The 20,750-nt window shown below is 38.4% G+C and overlaps 1 protein-coding gene across 4 annotated transcripts in view; it reads left to right on the top strand.

Moving 5' to 3' along the window:
• Nucleotides 1-20,750, top strand: part of fbrs (fibrosin) — a 68,074-nt gene that overhangs the window by 33,529 nt on the left and 13,795 nt on the right. For 2 of the 4 annotated variants that reach the window (XM_064321473.1, XM_064321475.1), the window contains exons 6-15: nucleotides 1,822-2,206; nucleotides 2,346-2,602; nucleotides 2,863-3,140; nucleotides 3,356-3,400; nucleotides 5,544-5,639; nucleotides 8,340-8,408; nucleotides 15,701-15,739; nucleotides 19,892-19,963; nucleotides 20,357-20,519; nucleotides 20,666-20,746. In XM_064321473.1, coding sequence (XP_064177543.1) covers nucleotides 1,822-2,206; nucleotides 2,346-2,602; nucleotides 2,863-3,140; nucleotides 3,356-3,400; nucleotides 5,544-5,639; nucleotides 8,340-8,408; nucleotides 15,701-15,739; nucleotides 19,892-19,963; nucleotides 20,357-20,519; nucleotides 20,666-20,746 — 1,485 coding nt within the window. The remainder of the gene's footprint in view (nucleotides 1-1,821; nucleotides 2,207-2,345; nucleotides 2,603-2,862; nucleotides 3,141-3,355; nucleotides 3,401-5,543; nucleotides 5,640-8,339; nucleotides 8,409-15,700; nucleotides 15,740-19,891; nucleotides 19,964-20,356; nucleotides 20,520-20,665; nucleotides 20,747-20,750) is intronic. The other 2 variants (XM_064321477.1, XM_064321474.1) reach the window with 2 other exon arrangements.

Genomic DNA, 20,750 nt, shown 5'->3' on the forward strand with positions numbered 1-20,750 from the left:
GCGCATAACTCCCAAATGGATTCACAGATTTGCACAAGATTTTGTGGAAAGTTTGGTCATGAGCCAAAGAAGAGGTCACGTGTTTGTGTGAGGGTGTGTGAAGGGGCGTGGCGATGGGCGTGGCCTACCACAAAAAGGTGCATAACTCCCAAATGGATTCACAGATTTGCACAAGATTTTGTGGAATGTTTGGTCATGAGCCAAAGAAGAGGTCACGTGTTTGTGTGAGGGTGTGTGCGTGGATGCATGCCCACACGGATGATAGATGAAACTATAAGGCCATTATACTTAAAATAGAATGTAGGCTCAGGAACTGCGCAATTTGGTTGTTTGTGTGTGTTGTGGGTGGGGGGAGGAGGGGCGTTTTATGGCCTGCTTGCAGCTACTGTCAGAGTGTGAATGTGCAGGAGGGTGGAAGGGCAGGGGAGGGGAGCTCTGAGTCACAGTGATTTGTATGTGAACTCAGTTCTATCAGAAAAGTAATTTTTGTTCAGCCTCAATTGATCGTAGCAACTTGTACTTTGGCATGGACTGCAAACTTTGTCCAAAGATCAACCATGCCTTATTAGGTGTATATTGAATGTGAGGGCACATCTGCAATAATGATGTGAATATTGCAATTTAGTTGTTCAGCAGAGCTGCCTTTGGTCGTAGGTTCACGAAATGGGAGACACTTGACCTACCTGGGTCCCTTTTCCATTTGTATATTTCCACAATTTTAACCATGGCTGGATGTAAAGGAGGTGTGGTCAAATATTTTTTCCACAATTTTTGCATATTCATATTTGATTATCTTTAATAATCTTGGACAGAGGGGGATATACTTGTTAGGACTGTTGGAGGGAAGCTGTCTGATGGGTTTTGTGAAATTTCTAATACTTTGGCCTTATGGAGCTTATGGAAATTAGCCCTACAGGCCATGTTGAACCATTACACTGCAAGCCTGTGTATGCTCTTATGGCTGTGTCTACATTATGGCTGTCTATCATCCCCTGAAGTATCGCCACAATCGGCTAAAATTTGTGGCCATACACATATTTTGGACATGGTCTGCCATTTTTGTCTTAAATTGAAATTACAGTCCAGTGTCTTTTGAGATATCAGAATTTCCTTTGCAATTTGATGCAGGGACATGACACATGCTAAATGTAGTGAAAATCGGGCAAACATTCTAGAAGTACGAAAAAGTTTGTTTTTAAAAGTTTAAAAAGAGGTGGTGGACCTGAGGGAAAAATTTGGTGGATGGGATGTCAAACGGCATGGCCGTAATAATGTTTTCAAAGTTGTAATTTTGCAGGTGGCACTGTAGCGCCGCTTAAAGTGGCAGTTGCATGCGTGTCTTGCATAATAAATTGGCCGCAATACCAAACATTCCTGGAAAATTTAGTGAGTTTTTGAGCTTGGGAGAGGAGTGAAAATGTAGTGCAAAGCAGAAGAAAAATAATAATAATAATCCTAGAAAAAACAATAGGGGTCCTAGACACCTTGGTGCTTGGCCCCCTAAGCAAAACAATTGTGAGCTTAGGTGGTGAATGTTTTATAAATCTCTCCCAAGTCCTGATGCCACCAGATGTTAACCTGTATTTTATATTTTGCATTTGTTTTAATGCTGTTTTACAGCATAAATGTGTCCTTACTTTGAAGACTTGGTGTAACATATCAATTGAGTATGGTCTTTTTTGTACATTTAGTACATTGGAGAGGTGCAGGAAGAGGAGGGCTGTGATCATTTTGTAATGTTTGCATTTATAACAGTGTATGGAATTCTCTGGACTAGTGATTGCTTTCTGGCTAAAGTGCCGTATCTCCTTTTCTCTACAGTGTTGGAGTCTGGTCCTGTTAGCATGGGTTCTTCTGTGACCAAAAGCCACCCACCCTCATCATCTATCTGTGGCCTACCCCGGCTCTCGGTCACACCCCGCGTTTCAGGTCTCCAGCGAAGCCAGGAGAGAAGCCTGGAGCCTCTGCACCCAGATTCCTTGTCGTCCTCTTTCTCCTCTTCTACATCCACCTCTTCATGCATACCCACCTACTCCTTGACTACCTATGTCTCCTGCACCTCTGCTACTACTACAGTACCTGGTCAGCGCAACGGTGATGGCCATTTTCAACGGTGTGCTCCAAGTCCACCGCAGCCCAAACCGAAGCCTTTTCTCTCTTACCCTGGCCCCCCTCTGTCTCATTACACCATTGGCCTCAGCAGCAGGTCAGTGTCTCTAAAGTCAACACTTTAGTACCAATTATAAACCCTTGTGTTGTGTTCAACTTTTTACCCATGCTCTAATTGACACCTCAAATTAGAGTGTACGCCACTTCTAAAAGTAACACATTCTCTCCATTTTCAGGAACAGTACCTCAGCCAAGCCCCCACCGTCTTCTTCTGCCTCATCTTCATCTCTGCGCCCCCCCACGCCTTCTATGAATATAACCTTGTCTTTAGGGTGTGGTCCTGGCTTCCCGGGCTCAATGCGGCCTCCATCCCATCCAAGCTCAGGGGCCATCTTCAGCCCATCCTCAGGCTTGCCCCCTCCTCCACCTCTCCTGCAGGTCCCTTCACACCCAACCACAGGCATGGCCACATCTACTGCTGCAGTCCTCACAGGTGCACACCACTGCACTGTTTGCTTCCAAGTTGACGTCAACTAGTGGTCTGTCTGTCTGATCCCTTTAAGAGCGTTGTCTTTAGTGTGTGTGTCTCCTTTTGAAAATGCTTAATGTGGTTGGTTCAGTGTGATGATTTGATTTTAAATAATGCTGTACTAAATAAGCACTAATATTAAAGAAGGAAAAGATGGTAGTTGTATGTTTCAGTTGTCTAGTAATGTTTGGCTGGTATCTAAAGTGTGTCTTTCTTTTTTGCAGAGCTTAACTCTCGCTTCCTCACCTCGCAAACTGTAGAGCGAGAGGGAGGAGGGAGTGCAAGTGGAAACCAGGTGAGCGGGGGTGCAGCACCAGCAGCATCAGGGGGTCCCTCTGCATCCAGCTCAGGACCTGGGGCTTCTGGCTGTGCATCTCAGGCCCAACCAACCATCCCCCCTTTGGCCTTTCAGTTCCACCAACACAACCACCAACACCAGCACACCCACACGCACCAACACTTTGCTCCTTTCCTGCCTCCATCTGCTGCGGCATCTCCACTGGTAAGTCTTGGGAAATATTGTGTTAGTAATGAAGAGTAAGGGCAAAATTGATTGGGCTGTCTTTTGCTAAAAGTAATCTTTAGAAGAAGCCCTTGAGTCCCTCTCCTGACGATTCAGTATACTGTTCATCCTCCCTTATGAAAGGGAATATGTACTGCTTGTTATTTCCAGTCATGTTAAAGTGGGTTTATTGAAATTTTTCTTTTGTGTCTTAGTTTGACAAGTACCCAGGCAAGATGGAGAGTCTCTACAGACACCCTGTAAGTGTATTGTGTGCTTTTTTAAACTCCATGTGAATCGACAAGTGTAATGTTCATTTTTGTTTGGTCTTTAGTCAATCTGTTTCTCAATGAAAGCAAATGATTTAAGATGAAGAAAAACTGGATTTTCAGTACATAGTTACAAATTATATAGCTGCGTTTGAAGCACTTCTGAGCATAGTGTAAGTGTTGACTTAGCATTGGCATTCACAGACCATTTCCAACTGTGTTTGGTTGATTGGTTCCAAGTAGGCGCGTGGTCATTCATGTTGGAGAAAAGAATTCGGCTCCTAAGCTTATGCTCAAGTCGATTCACAGTGAACAACACAAGTCATAGAGCCATTGTTCTGCATAATAGTGTCAAACGAAAAATGAAACAAACTTGATCGATTGCTGTTGACTCGAAAATTGTTCATTTGGACTGCTTCGTGGCTCATTTGGTTAAGGCTTGACAATGTGCTATTTATTTTTTTATTTTTTGTATTTGAGGTCAAGATTTATTTCGCAAGAGAGACCTGCGAACAAATAAAATGTATATAAAAACTTTAAACAGACTGTAGAATTCAATTGCACGTGAACATTTAGCAGTCAAACATCATACAAGGATTTATCAAAGGAAGTAAGTACATACAACATTAAGTATATGTAATCCAAGACTTTTCTAAGGGGACAAGAAATTCTCATTTCAAGGTTTTTTTCAATTATTCCATCTGATCTGTGAAGGGCATTGTACTGAAAACCTCAGTGCTTACATGATGTATCTAAAGTTTAAAAAATCTTGTGACCTAGTCCCATAGTTGGATTTAAAAGTATTTAAGCACAAGATAGTGGGGAAGTTTCTTAAGTAGACCCGTATAGATAAACAGAATGGAAGGCAGTTACCTTCTGTTTGCAAAAGCGCACCATCCTACAGTGAGAAGAAAGAAATACATCCCCTGTGATAAAACATGAAGCACTATGATATACTGCATCAAGAGGCTTTGAAGTGGAAGGGTACAAAACTACAATGGTTTTTCTATGAACAAAAGAGAAACATGCCTTATTTTGCCTTATTATGCCTGGTTTCTCATTCAGTGAATACACGTACATGAATTGAATTTTCTTCTTTGCCTAAATTTTATTTATTTTTTTTAAACTACAGGTGGCGTAATACTTTTGGCCTGTACTGTATGTAGGGCTGTTGTCAAAGATCTTTGGTGATGCTCCTTAATGGAGAGCAGTCTGATGTTAGCATTAGAGCTGATCAGTTATTTTCTTGTCTTTCGATGCTTTCTATAAATGTCTCACTTAAAACTTAAAAAAAAAAAAAAAGTTTTTGGTGACTAGTACAATATATAGTATTTTACACCTCTAAATACCCATAATATCACTTGATTAGCAAGTGTCTGTGTGGAGTCTCCACAGGCCACTTTTTGGAAACCCGCTTAGACATAGCTTGAAAAAACAATGCAGTATACTCATTTTTGATGGTATTGTCATCAAAACGAGGATTTATCCAGTTTTGTGGCTGTGGTTTCATTGTGGTTCTTAGATGACCAGCCACAAGCATCGGTCTTCCCTTAAAAAAAAATAATTTATTTGAACTTTGTTACTTTGTTTCAGTAAGATTCCATGTAATTCTGACTCTTGGGGAAACAAAAACAAAAAAATTCAACTATGAATAGAGTTCCATGAATCCAAAGTTCATAATGTAAAAGGAATTGTAAGAATGTACTGTTTCTTTAATTGTATTGTAACTATTAAGAGGTTAATACATTTGCAGACAGTTTGCATTTTGTGTTAGGACACTTTCTCTTTTGTGTGTATGTGTTATAGCCCTTTTTTTTATTTATTTTTCACTTTAACCGTGTCTCCAGATGAAAAGGAAATCTGTACGGCAGTTCTTGTGTCAAGTTGTACCGGCGACATAATGAACAGAGTAAAAAGCAACTCATAGACTAAAACTATTTTTGCAGTAATGGTCTTGGTTAGGCAAATGGAGCCTGCGCTTGAGCCTTGTGCAGTGTTCATCTTGACTGTTGTCATGAAATTGCTTAATTCAGGCTTGCTTTGGTGAAATTGGTTATGGCCCATGGGGTTGTGCTGAGTTTGTTTGGAGTAGTATTATAACTTATAAGCTGTTCTGCATTTGTTCCCATTTCAGTTCTTCCCTCAGTATCCAACCTCTATGTCAGGAATGCCGCCTGTTCTACCCCCGGCTGGACCATTTAGCTCACTGCAAGGGGCCTTTCAGCCCAAGGTAAGTAGGATTGTCCACAGGTGTTGTAGCCAGTCTGAATATTAGAGAATGTAGGAGTCACTGCACTGCGCAATACTCCCGAATGGATTCACAGATTTGCACAAGATTTTGTGGAAATGTTGGTCATGAGCCAAAGAAGAGGTCACGTGTTTGTGTGAGGGTGTGTGCGTGGATGCATGCACACATGGATGCGTGTGCGATCGCAGCTATTGCGGATCCACGCTTGTTTTTATTTAATTAATTTTTTTAAATCAACCGGAATTTTGTAACTAGGCTACATTTTTTTTATTTGTGCATTTTCAAACTTTCATTTTTGTTCAATTTCCGGCTTTGTGACGTGCGTGTGTAATGGAAATACTGAAAAGACCAGCTAGAACCCAAGGTTCTGCTTGTTCGAACAGGGATCGATTTTCCCTTAAGAGTTGATTTAAAACAGTAGAACTCCTTTTCATTCTGACCCTGCATACACTGTCAGTGAAGAAAGAACTGATTTTAGTTTGATGTTCAGGTCCTGTCGTGCTTATAGAGCAGCAGAGGAGGGGCTTGTTACATGGAAATAATTTGTTTGTGAGAACAAGAACATTTTGCAGATTAAAATGTAAGCAATTCTCTTGTGATCAGTGCCATTTCAGTTTTGAGAGGAAAATGATACGTATTTCAACTTGGCTGAACCTAATACCAATGTATGCTTTATGTAATACACAAAAATTTTTAATTTCAGTGTCAAAAATCTTCTGGATTTACCTGGAATTCCAGTTTTTGCCAAAAATGCTTCACAGCTCTGGGTTTTTTTACTCAACCATGATACATTTTTTTGCCAATTTGGTGCGAAAACCCCTTTAAAAAGGGAAAATTTGAATGTCAAATTTGGTTTGAATAACCAATGGGAAATGGGTGTAGCCATGTTGAATATGACGTGGTCCTAGCAGACCAATAGAAATGCTCATAACTGATTTCTGGCATCTCCATCTAGTAATCTTGTCAATGAATGGTTATTTTATACCATGTGGTCTCTCAAACATGGCATTGTCCATGTCTTAGAGTATATTATTTGTAGAGACAGCAACAGCAAAATAAACCTAAGCCCATCCCTTCTCTCCAAGGGTGATAAACATCAAATAAAATGTTCATATTGGTGAGATTGACTGCGATACACACATATGCAGAAAAAAACACGTATTCACAGATGGCAAAGTATTTTTGGACTACATCAAACAATTTGTCTCCTTTAAACTGACATTAAGGATCTCCTAAACTTTCAGCATCACCTGGCAGCTAAAATTAGCTGCAAGCACAGGTAACCAAATCTTATCCTTGCAAGGGAAAATGGTAATCCTACAAAACCTGACGATAGCGGCCTCGTGGCAATGTGCAACGATGTGCTAACCAGACATATATATATATACATACAGAGATGACAAAGTGCCTCAGCTAATGCGTTTCACTTTGTTGTTTGTGTATAATGGAATTGGCCAATCACAGGCGCTAATGCAATTTTCACGTTTCAAGGTTGGAAACATAATGTCAGCCAAACTTAATGTGACAGGCCTCAGTACTATGGGAAATGTTACTATAGGCCTACCGTCTTATTGAACAGTGTAGCTCAGCTATTAAGAGAATGAGGCAGTGTCACCCGCTAACCTGGATTTACCTGAAAAGGTGTATCCTCCAGTTCAAGCCTGAACAATTTGTACATTTGTAAGCAACCTGACCTGGCATTGAACAATATTAATGGGATTACTGTGATTAAGGTTAACTGACTTGCACACAGTATTCTTAACCAGTCAGGATATTGAATAATTTTATTACATTTCAAAGAACTGGACAGTACTTAATAGTCCGTATTATTTAATATCAAGAAAAGGGCTATTCCAGGGCACTCTTCAGATGTTCTTAAGTTTAAAAAATGCCTTTTACTAATACTGCTAGGTGCCATAGGGAAATGCAAAGGGTAACTACAAGTTTCAGCTTTGCCTACTAGGTTTTATAAATATATTAAACATCAGCAGGGACAACATCAGTTTACTATTATTGACATCACTGTTTTTCCCAGTTTTTCGTTTCTGGCTTCAGGTTGCGAAAATGAATGGTGAGTTGAGAACTGGAAAACTGGGAAGAATGGTGATGCTGTTAACGGCTGATGTTGCTAGTATTCATGCCATGCAAATACAATGGAGGAAGCTCCACAAATATTCCTTTAAGATGGGTCTGGTCTACCAAACGGTGCCTGCAAACTAAAATGACAAGCCACCAGCAGCGAAAATAACTATGCAATTGCATGCAGTAACGCTTCTGTATTCCTGAGAGTTACTGTAATGTTCTCCATTTCGGTACATTGCTGTAGACAAGTGTCTGCTAAGTGATTGTAATGTAATCTAGTATTTAAGCTCTTCCATATTGTGCTGTCATTTGTCTTTGTATTTTATAATAGCTTTGAGATCTACTGCAATTATTTGTAACTTAGTATTTGTTTGTATGAGGAGAGTCATATGCATGTTAAAAAGCTGAAAAGCTGAGTTTGTATAAATGATCAGCACTGAGAACATGGATGTTTGGCCGTACCTTGAAGATCAATACAGATGTTTTCTTAAATTTCTTTTCCCATCCTTTATTGGTAGATAACATGAGTAAAACAGTCTGTTGCCTAGGTTCTGTTGTTGTTTTTGGGTGTTTTGTGATTGATATTTTATTTTCCTCCAGGGTACCAGTCCAGAAATGGCAGCTCGCCTTGGGCCTGTGCCTCACCGCTTGCAATCCAAAGACCCAAGGGTAAGGAATCTGCATGTCTTAGTCTATTTAATGATGACACTTAGTGGCATAGTTGCTTATGATTTCACACCAGTAGATTTTTTTCACACCATTTTGCCATAGATTCTGTACAGTTGCTTCAATTATTGTTATATAAAGTTCAGTTACTATTATTTATTCTTTTCAAAATAAGTACATTTTAAGAAGGCACTTGTTGTGGTATTCTACAAATGCACTAAACGTTTCGATTAAATGTGTACTTGGAGTCTGTGTATAATTTGTCTGAGGTTGATTAGTAAGCTCATTGCAGTGTTACTGCATGAATGTATAAAACCTTTCCAGGCAGAAATATGTGATAAGACCACCTCAGGGGACATATTTACAGGGAATGAGTGTGACTTCTGGGGGAGTGTCCTCAAGATGCTTTAGGAATTTATATTAAACTTGATACAGAACTGTGCAAATATATTACGCTTGTGTTTGAAAATGGCCCTTGTATTTGACCAAATTTTGGCATGTGTCATTTCCTAATTTACTGTATATATTAAAAAAGCAACATAAGATGTTTTCATTTGTACTATTGGACTTCAGCACATTTGCATGCCACATCTAAAACAAGATGGAAGTGATGGGAATTATCATTTTAAATGGCAGAAATCATAAATATGAATATTTATAAATGGTTTTGTGACATACACTGTATGATCAAAAGTATCTGGGCACCCCTTGTTCTGATTTCATGGTTTGGGCTAGGCCCTTTAGTTCCAGTGAAGGCAAATCTTAATGCTACAGCATTCAATCACATTCTAATCTAGACGATTCTGTCCTTCTCTAGCAGTTTAGGGAAGGCCTTTTCCTGTTTCAGTATGACAATAGAGCTTGTAAGTGAAAACGTCACCAAGCCACTCCCCTCGTTTTCCCGCAAATTTGTCAATGGGAAAATGAATGGGGCAATTTTCAATAAGCAATATTTTTAGTTACAAGTCGGGAACCAGTTAGCTATTGGTATGCGGTACTCATGACCTATATGACTCATGAAATATAATATCAGCAGCACGATTGACCCATGAGAAGTACAAGGTACAACATTTTGTACGTTTAGTACGCTCAGGAACTACACATACCGGTACTGTGCTCACGACGCACGCTTATATCGTCACGGCTCAGCTGGAACACGCTTGCGCCCTTTTACTTCTAGTGTCACTTTGATATCGTATTTCAATTTAAAATTACTGGAAATAACAGATTTGTTACTATTAAGTTATATTGTTTATTTCACATCATAATTGTACGGTCGTGATGACAACAGGATTTCCTTTCAGGGATCTATAAAGTACAACCATAGACCGTATAATAGAGTACAACCTAGCCTAACGTAATTTCAAATGGAATATAACGTCACAACACAACAACAATATAGCTAGCCAGCATGGTTTTCGATAAATTACTGACAATATATTTACTACTTACTATGATTTAATAAAACTTTATTAGAAATTGTCTATCTCTTGCCTACTGCACCTGTCTTGTCCAAGTGCACTGTGAAACCTAACTGCACGCAAGGCCTAATCACTCAATCAGTGACCGATCTCACTAATGCACTTATGGCTGAATGGAAGCAAATCCCTGCAACAATGCTCCAAAGTCTATTATAAAGCCGAGTGGAGGTTGTATAGCAGAAAAGGATGGACCAACTCCATTTTAATGCCCATAATTTTGGATGAGATGTTGGATGCCAGGTGTGCACATACTTTTGGCTATATAGCTCGTTGGGAGCAATTAGAGGTTAGGTGTCTTGCTCTGGGACACTTCGACACGCCCAGGGCAGGGGATCGAACCGGCAACCCTCCGACTGCCAGACAACTGCTCTTACCTCCTGAGTTCTGTCACCCCCATGTCCTACAAATCTAACTGGTATTTTGCCTCATCGTAAGAAGCAATAATTTTTCCCGTGGTTATGGGGGAATAACAAAAATGTGGGTTCTCACAAAAATAATAATAATCACTGCTTGCAGCTGTATTTATTATTTCTTGTTATTAGGGGTCTAAGCAGCGGAGCTGCAGGAACCCTATTTTTTAATTATTTATTATTATTATTATTATTATTATTATTATTATTATTATTATTAATAATTAGGGGTCCCGGGTCCAAGCAGTCAATGGCTTCAATGTCTAAGCAAACTATTCTTTGTCTCAAAAAATCGAAGGTGAGGGAATGCTGCTTATGGGTACTTTGATGTCAAAAGACAACAGAGGTGCTCTTTGGAGGGGTGAAAACATCAGCACGGAATTAGAAAATGTTCCCAGGCAGGCATCTTCAGCCTTTATTAATGAGGTCTACATAATAAAATTAAAAGAATAATTACTTTCGGTCTGTGATCCAGGGGCAGAAGCCACAGTGTTGGTGGCAATATTTCTCACAATGATTGTAAACTTGAAAGAAAGAGAGAACAAAAGAGAAAGGACAGAAGATTATATGCCAGTAAAGGCTCTACGTACACTGCATGGCCAAAAGTATGTGGACACCGAAACATCTCGTGCTTGTTGAAGATCTCATTCCGAAACCATGGGTGTTAAAATGGAGTTTGTTCCCCCAGAGTGGAATCACTGCCACTCTGCTATAGAGGCATCTCTATCAAAGAAAAGTAACTCAGTAGCACACAATGTTGCTACGTTTCCTGCTTTATTTTTCTTCTCCCTCATGATGACTTCTATCCAACCGACAACACTTGTTTGGGTGGTTTTGTGACGTACTCATTGTCGTTACCTGAATATCCAAAGACATTTTCCTTTCTACATGGCTGAGAAAAAACTATGGGACAACCAAATGTGTAAATGTATATGCAATGGCAATGCACACTACACAAATTGGGGGACAATTCTATTGGCTAATAATTGACAGTAACACAAAGTAACGACAAGCCAGTGGAGGTAAATTTTCAAACTTCCCTCCATATCTGTTTATTGGCCTTTGATTGCTCTCTGTGCAGTGAAGCCTGTGTATTCCCCTGACCCTCAGAAGCGATACCCAAAAGTATTGTCGTCCAGTTTTTTTTAGTTGTGGCCGCACTCCTCCTAGCACAATGGTGTGATGCATCTTTTGGTTGGTGAATAATACAAATGATTGTGAATCAAAACATTTTTTTAGAACCCCAACGGCTCCATCCCAGCATACACTACGATAGCTAAGGCTACTGTATATTTCAGTGGTTCCTGAAACACTCCTGGATGTACACTAACCATTCCATGTACTTGTGGTGCATATATTCCAGGAGTCAAGGATTGAGATTTAGACTCAGACTTTTTGGTAAGATTAAAATTAGTTTAACCAAATAATATTTCATTCTCATCTGTCAGAAAGACTGAAATATTTGTCAAATCATCATTCACTAAAATTTATCAGAAGTTATCATAAAATTTTTATTTCATAAGCTTTATTTCATTAGAAACACCAGATTGGTATGCTGTAAATGTAGACAAGCAGGTGTGAGAAAATGTCTCCAGAGAAAAGATCACAACTCTCCTTTATACAGTAAGATAAACAAATGGGTCATATATATATATATGTATAAAACTAAACGGTGTGATTAAAACATACATAATACATATGCATTTCAGCTTAATCATTAATCAACATTATTTCTGTTTATTTCTTGAATTTCCACTGCACCACTTGTTAAACTCCCTCACTAGCACACCTGTTTCTGATTTGTGGACTTACTATGTATTCCAGTGTTGTCTTGTACTTTTACCCTTTCAGATTATTTTGTGTAAATATAATGAGGTTATTTTCTCTCGTGTCTCCATGTGATGATGAAATCAGTACTCTTCACTGGACATTCTTCACACCAAATTATATTTGGGAATACAGAATGAAAGCACCACGGGCTAAACCAATTCTCTCTGTGATGAATTCATTTTTCTACAGACAAACCTTTATACTATCAAAATTAATTGGAAGATTTAATCAGATACAAATTATACACACAGTGGCTTTGAAGAGATATTGATTTGCTAAACAAGGTGTGCTAGAGGTAGGTGTGGAAACCTGTGACAGCCATCACAGGTTTCCATTTCTATGAATACAAATTGAGGGGCTGGGTGTTACTACTGGGCCTGGAAGCCACTTTTCTACTCTTTATCAAACCTAGGGGTTTATGGGGAAGGAATGAATTTATTTTTACCAGCTACTGCAAGATGAGGGTGAGCAAAAACTGGCTGACTGCAATTGGGAATGGTAAATATCCTCCAGATACATTTGAGACACAGCTTAAGAATGTGCCAGTCGGTAGCAGGAGCTTTCAGCCAGATGATTTTGAGGAGAACATTCGGCCAAGACCACTGAACATTCCGAGCGACCATCTGTTAGCTCGGACAACACGTCCTTCACTTAGTATGGGAGGTCGGGGGGGGTGATATCTCCAAATTTAAATTACCTGCCCATTGTAATTTTTAAAAAATTAGAGCGTGGTGTTGTATACTTCCAAATTCTCACCATTATTACCGATTATTTAAGGTTGCTTTGCCCAGCCACTAAGAGAGGCTTAATCAGTTACATTAATTTTTTGTTGTTTCTTGGTGGAATTCCCTTTTAATTAGTGTCCCTGTGATGGCCAAATCTTGTGCACTGGAACATTAATTATTTAACTGGTAAATGTATTTGATGTAGTAAATGAGCATTTGTTCTTGATCAACTTTACCTGGTTAAATAACAGTAAATCTTTTTAAATTGTGAGGATTGTGGACTGACATTCAATTTGAACTATTTTCAGTCATCAATGTACTGGCATCTGAATGTTTTTCCAACTAGAATATATTAGTACAGTCAGGTCCTTGCTTTAGAAGTGAATGCAATTGATGGCTTTTCAGTTGTATTCAGTTTCAAGTTGAACTTGAAACTTATGGCAGCATGAACAGAAGTAATTGCCACGTGTAGCCCCGTAGCAGCATTAATCTCAAATTGTGATTTTAGGAAGTGGTGTTCTATCTGATGGGTTTGCCACATTTGCTCCCCATTTTCAAACTTGGCCTGAAAGATAGCCAAATAAAAGATGGGGAAAGTACTAATGCTAATTTCTTATATATCTCCAAGGCTGAATATTGTAATATGTGTGCTAAGAGGGAAGCCAAGAGGCTCTTTGAAAGGCAAATTCAAACCCCAAAATGCAAAAAGTAACCCTTAACATTTCTTTCAATACTGTAGTAGGAAAAGGACAGTGGAGCTGGATTTCAGGTACATCAGGAATGAGGAAGGAGCATTGCTTTCTAAGAGTAAAGATATTGCTGATGCCTTAAATACTTATGTTGTTTAGAATTTTACTAGGGAAAATGTTACTAATAGACTGGAAGGCATATTCAGTACTCAGAATATTTTTTTAAGATATTGAAATAGAGGATAAAGAAGTACTAGATTAATTACTTGAACTAAAGACAAATACAACAGCAGGCCCAAGATGGCATATACCCAAGAGTACTCAAAGAGTTATGTGTGATCGTCTTTAAACCATTGGCAAGTATTTTTTGACAGTCCTTAGAAACTGGAGAAATACCTGAGGACTGGAAGTGTGGTAATATAGGTAATATAATACCAATATATAAGAAAGGGGACTGTACTGAACCCAGAAACTACAGGCCTGTAAGTTTAACTTCCATAATATGTAAAATACTGGAATCTGTCATTAGGGACAAATTGGAAGTATTTCTTGAAAATATCAACATCTTAAGGCATAGCCAGCATGGTTTTAGTAAGGGAAGGTCATGCCTGACAGACCTTCTGGTATTCTTTGAAAAAGCTCCCAAGTGTTTTGATTATAACAAGGCTTATTTTCAAATGGCATTTGATAAGGTACCACATGAGACTTGTTATTAAAATGATGACAGGAATTAGAGGACATATTTCAGAGTGGATTCGGAGCTGGCTACAGTGTAGAACACAATGAGTAGTAGGAGGGATATTATCTGGGCAGTGAACTGTTGGAAGTGGAGTCCCACAAGGATTGGTGCTAAGACTTCTGCTCTTCCTCATTTATATCAATGGCTTTGACAGGGACATTAGAAAGTACATTAGTCAAATTTGCAGATGATACAAAACTGGGTGGCCCAGCTAATAGTTTGGAATCAAGTAAAGTGATCCAAGAAGATTTAAATTACATCCAGAAGTGGGCAGAAACCTGGCAAATGAAATTTACTATAGCCAAATGTAAAGTTCTGCATGTGGGAAATAAAAACACTAGGCAGGATTATTTTATGGGAGGGACAAAATTGGAATATTCTCAATTTGAAAAAGACTTGGGAGTAATGGTTGATCAAAGCCTTTCAGGTTCTAGGCACTGTGCTGTAGCAGTATCGAGATATACAAGAACTGGAGACAGCTTCCGATTACCGACCGGTTCCATGGATTCCTATGGGTGCTGCTCAATGGCGCATGAAGCCAATTCATGGACAAAGCCATGTTTGACTGTGGGTTGTTGGCACCAGAGCGTGCGCACTGGGTACCTAAACGTGAAGTATCACAGTAAATGCAGAGAAATGATAACTCAAAACCCCACAAATTTTTGTTTGCCTCTTGTTCAAAACTGGTAGTTTCAAACAAAAAGTTCTGCTTCTTTATGAGTATACTGGCGTCTTAGCACTCGCTCCGATGGTGTGCTTGCAGCATCAGTAGGTCTACACAAGTGCTTCCTTGCGACTATCACCATCAGGGGAAAGCGTGTCTCATTATCCTCTTCTCTCTCGTTTATCAAGGATAAAATTGCTCCTCAGATAATTGGCACCATTAATAAACTAAGTAGCCAATATACTACTAATAATAACCAAGTATTTTTTAAAAGAGCAAGTATAATAACCTAATATTAAAAAACAAAATGTACAGACGTTGATCCGAGGCAGCAAAAGTATATTATCTATTATTGGGACGAAAGGACGCTCCCCTCAGAACTCTCTCAAAGGAGCAGGCAAAGATTGAGTTATTCAGATTTTGAAATATTAAGTCATTTGTTTATTTCTATGAAATTGTATTATTTCTAAAAGCAGTCGTATGTTTTATCTGTACAATAATGATTGATTAGTGATAATAATGGTGATTATAATTTTAAATATCATATCTATGGGCAATCATATCAGTGAGATCTTCAGTTTTTTTTTTTTTTTGATATACGATATTGTAACAACCCTTGTGTTAAAAACTATTAAACTAATTTTCCTGTTCTGCACATTTTATTGAAGCATTGGCTGCATTATTTAAGTTCATTGGAAAATGGCTGCTTGAGGGGATGGGTATAAACTGAGGTTTTTCAAGTCCTCCTCTCTTTCAGTTTACCGACCCATTCAGGACCTCTGTAAGAATAAATAATGTAAGAATTTTCATGTTCCTTATCTTGTAACCCCTAGATTTTTGCCTCATTGTAATTTTTTGTCTGGTACTTCTATTTCATGGAAGCACAGATCCCAGTGCTTTTAATTCATCCCAGCTTGACTGTTCTATCGCACAATTATGCAGTATAACACATACAATAGCTACAAATTGAAAATGCTTAAGACTGTATTTTCAATACAGTGTAGGGGTGCACTGATCATGAATTTTTATGGCAGATTCCGGTTGCCGATTTTTTTTTTTTTAGATAAATCAGCCGATTCCGACAGCTGGTTTTTAAGGTTTTTTTTTCCCCCCCCCCCAAAGCAACAGGTAACAAAACATAAGATTGTTTATTTACTCTATAGGTTATCAATACATTCTGATACTTTCATTATTATTATTAGAATTATTGTTTTCAACTGTGTTATTGTTATATTGTTGTCATAGCCACCCAGTGAAGGAGCTATGATTCAATGTGGCTGAATCTTTTCTCAACTGCTCCCAGAAGAGTGCGTTTTGACTGCTTCGCACCATGATCTGTGCCATCTTAGGAGATGTTTCAGTGCAGTGATGGATGGAATCTGCTGCAGTCGCTGCGAAAGAGTCAATTTCTCTATTAAGCTCCTCAAAAGGTGCAAGTGCTGTCAACGTGTTTTACCTTTAACATGGATTACCTCTAAAATAATGTTAAAAATCCAAATCCTGAACATGTTTCACTAGCTAATTATTCATCAGATTATTACGAGAATGTTGTCGAGCCTCTTCACTTTGCTGGCCGAGTATATTTATTTTAACCAGAATACACGGACGAAGAGCTTACTTAAATTATTGTGTGCTCAGAATAGTGTAGTTTACGGTCAATTCTGCAAGTTCACACTGAATTATTTTTAATTTTGACAAAAAATCTCAACATTTACATTCATTTTCACTTCTCAAGAACAGGTTTAGGTAAACTGGACTTGTTTTAAGGTACATTATATTGATTAAAAAATATTACAAACTTAAGACCCAGGTTGAAAAAAAGACATTTAATGCCCACTTCACACACTTCATATTGTTTCCAAACAGCTGACAGTTTGGGAAAGATATGGCAGCAGCATTCCAATGCAGCTTGCGCATGGCTCAGATTTTTTACATCATCGATCGGTGCACCCCTAATACAGTGGTATGCAAAAGTTTGGGCACCCCTGGTCAAAATGCATATTCTGTCGAGTCTCTAAATGAAAGTAATTTAGCCCAACCTCTGCAGGATACAAACTTATTACCATTTATTTTAGTATTAATTTAATGACTATTTCCTGATTTTAACAGCTTGGGAAAAAAATCTAATTTTAAAAGAACCGCCACACGCTCTGATTGTTATTATCAATCGTATCCTGCAGTCTGTGCACACCGTTTTGCAAGGATTTTCTATAGCTGGGTAGCTCACTAAGATAGCAGTAGTACGAGGCAGTATTTGAACAAATCAGACGGATGTATGCATTTCCATGACTTTGTAGAACCACTGTCATCATACAATCAGTTACAGCTGTCATTACTAAATCACCCAGAAACATCAGTGCTATGAAAAAACACACACACAAAGTAATATATCATTACATAATATATCAGCTTGCCTCATCCTGTTTATTCTTGCTCCTGCATTTTTTAAACTTTCATGTAATTACCCTCTCATAAACACTATCCTTCTATTGAACACTTTCTCATCTCCATAGACCCTTTTACTTTGAATGAATAAACAACTTTTTGAATGAATAAACAATTTGTTCATCGACCATCACATAACCATACAATAACACCATACCATTGTGTAGATGTAGATTCTTGACCATCTTGTGTAATGTAATTCTATCTTACAAATGTATGAATATTGTGATACTATTTTGTATGTGCCTTATGTGCTTTTGGCTCAGAAACACTAAAGGATACAGTACAGACAATAATAGCCTGTAAATAAGCTGATACACTGCACTACACTGATTGCAAATAGTGAATTATATGAACTAAAAATAATGCACGCTGTTATATAAAATTGAATGATGTACTCCATAATAGCTTACATTAAAAATGTCTGATATGACTGTTTGTATTGAATCATTACATAAAGGTTTAGCTGGAGTACAAAGATCCACTATGTAGTGCTGTTTACACAAAATCTTCTTTGTTAGAGTCGTCAATATTAAAGCTTTTCCTGCAATCTCGAAATATGCAATGCAACTCTTTGAAAAGCCGGAGACTTTTTGGAACAAAGTGCTGTGAAAAGAATGTGGGAAGTATTTAACTCTTTGGCCACAACCAAAAAAGATTCATTTGGGGAAAAATGGGAAGCATTTGAAGAAAACAACTTTAAGCACAGGGGTGGGTCTATTATGATTTGGGATGGGATGTGCCAGTGGCACAGGAAAAGTTGTGGAAGTGGAAGGAAGAATGGAAATATCAACAAATCCTAGAAGCTAATGTACCAGAGTCAGTTAAGAAATTGAAGCTCAAGAGACATCAGATATTTCAATAAGAAAATGATCCAAAGCATAGCTCAAAAACAACTATGAACTACTTAAAGAGACTAAAGATTAAGCTTTTGGAAATGGCCTTCACACTCCCAAGACTTGAATATTATTAAAAATATTTGGGGAGATCTGAAACATCATGTAGTGTATGTAAGAAAACCAAAGAATATTTCTTAACTGGTAGGGTAATAAGAATAAACATAAAAGTTTTGCACATGCATTTACGGGTTTATTTTTTTATTTTTCAAGTAAAGAGTAATTCTGCATTAAAATTAGCAGAAATGTGTAATGTTTATGTTTGTATCCTGCAGAGATTGTTAACATACTGTACCTTCACTCATAGATTCCCCAGAACATGTAACTTCACTAGTGTTGTACAAAATTTTGCATACCACTGTATTAATCAAAACAGCCTTTTGTGAATTTTTGTTCATCAGGAAATAATTACAGGTTGCTCACTTTGTGGTTCTGTGGGATTTTATTCTCATGCATAGCGTTCCTTATGCAATACTGCCAAGTAGGGCTGTCACATGTGATTCCAAATTGAAATCACTTTTGAATGGTTACAGGAATTGCTTAAAGGCAAGACCAACTTGATTTACAGCCTATACTTTCTCTTGACTGAAGCTTTATTTCACTGTCACTTGTTATTCACATGCTGAAATAGCCAATATGCCTTAGCTTATTTCTGGGTTGTTTTTTCAGGTTTTCATTTAGCAGAGTAAAACTATGCTGCTCATTGGATGGTCAATACAGAATGAATGGCTGTGTTTGTTCAGACACCTTGATGTCCATAAATATACCACATCACATTGTGTAAAATTATTTAGCTAGCTATACGGAAAGCAAGTTGATTATTACTATTATTATATATCCATCTGCAATGAATATCTGCCATCAGTATTCAGTTTCCACTCCAATCGCCAAGCTGCAGTACTTCCCCCAGTGTCTTGTCCTTCATCTGAAATTCAGTACAACTGATTTTCTAAGAAAAGTTTTGAAGTACTTATTTTTAAAACTGTGAAGGCCAGTCCCATTAATGTTAAGCTAACTGCCTTGTAACCTGTACTACTTGGTCAGCTATAAATACAGGTATGAAAAGTAGTCAAACTGACATCTTGACTTTGACTAAAGCCCCCTTTATGGATCTTTTATATTTTTAGTTACATTGCAATATCAGTATGAGTATCAGTATCAATATCAGTTAGGTGTTTTTTTCACTTTGATAAATAGCCATCTGTACAAATTAGTTGGAAGTTGGAAAAACAGCTGGAAAGACTGGCTTCCTGAATCAACAAAAGTTAACTGGCAGAATAAAAAACAAAATAATTTAGGTAGCTAAGTCAGTTGGCAAGCCATCCTTGTAGCTAATGCATGTTACGGTAGTGAATATTCCTGACCTCTGTGGTCAAAAATAGACTGTTCAGCGACAAACTGTGGAAGCTTTTTTGTTGTGCTTCATGAGTAAATATTCACCTTCTATACATCAGTTTTACTAAATTTTGGATGAGAGCCTTTGTTTACCCTACTTTTTTCTCTGACTGACTGAATTCCCTGGCATTTTGTGATGTAACAAAATGTTTAATGCACAGTGAAATGTCCTGTACAGTGACCCTGCTAAGCTTTCCTCTCTCCCTGTACAGAAACCTGGGAAGTGGTGTGCCATGCATGTCCGTGTGGCCTGGATGATTCTCAGACATCAGGAGAAAGTCAAGGTAGGCTGTATACTAGCTTTTTTTCTGAAGGGAATTTTGCATCATATAAATCTTTCAAGCGCTTTTTAAAGTACTTGAACTAGGCAAAAGTCTAGTTCAAGTACTAGAATGAAAGTGTTTGAGTACTCACATTTGCCACCTGGTTGCTGTGGCGAACCATAAAAATACATGCAAATTTACCTCTGCCGGGGAGATCTCTTGGGACGGCAGTGTCAAATGGTACCCTAAACTGCTGTATCTAGAAGCTATCTGGAAGCTCTTGAATATTGACATAAGTGGAATGTAATGATGGTTATGCTTGCTTAACTGCTTGTTGTTCTGAGGAGCAAGCTAAAGACATGCATTAACATAATTATATATAATGATGTTAACCCTGCCAGACCTTTCTCACAGTTGCTGCAGGTGGATCCTCACAAGCTGGATTTCCGCAACAACTTGCTGTCTCGCCTTCCTGGAGCAGGGGGCTTTGGTGGGCTTAGAGGAATTGGAGCACAGGGGAGTGGGCTTCCCTCTGCCCATGAGTTGGCTCGACCTGCCAGCCTCTTCACAGCCAGCGGTATGTATTTGTGCATTGGTTTGGATAACTTGAAACCAAAGCATGAATATTCAATACATGTCTTTAATTTACGGACATTCAAGTAAATTTGTCTTGCTGTGTTCTTGTGTGCTCTTGTAAGAAGTTTGTATGAAATGTGGTTCTAGGTGGAGTTCACCCATCTGCCTCTACATTTGCCCCCCCGTCAACACCTCATTCCTCTTTCATCACTCCTTCGGCACACTTGGGTAA

This window comes from Anguilla rostrata, chromosome 2 (genome assembly GCF_018555375.3).
Source record: "Anguilla rostrata isolate EN2019 chromosome 2, ASM1855537v3, whole genome shotgun sequence".
NCBI classification, from domain to species: Eukaryota; Metazoa; Chordata; class Actinopteri; order Anguilliformes; family Anguillidae; genus Anguilla; species Anguilla rostrata.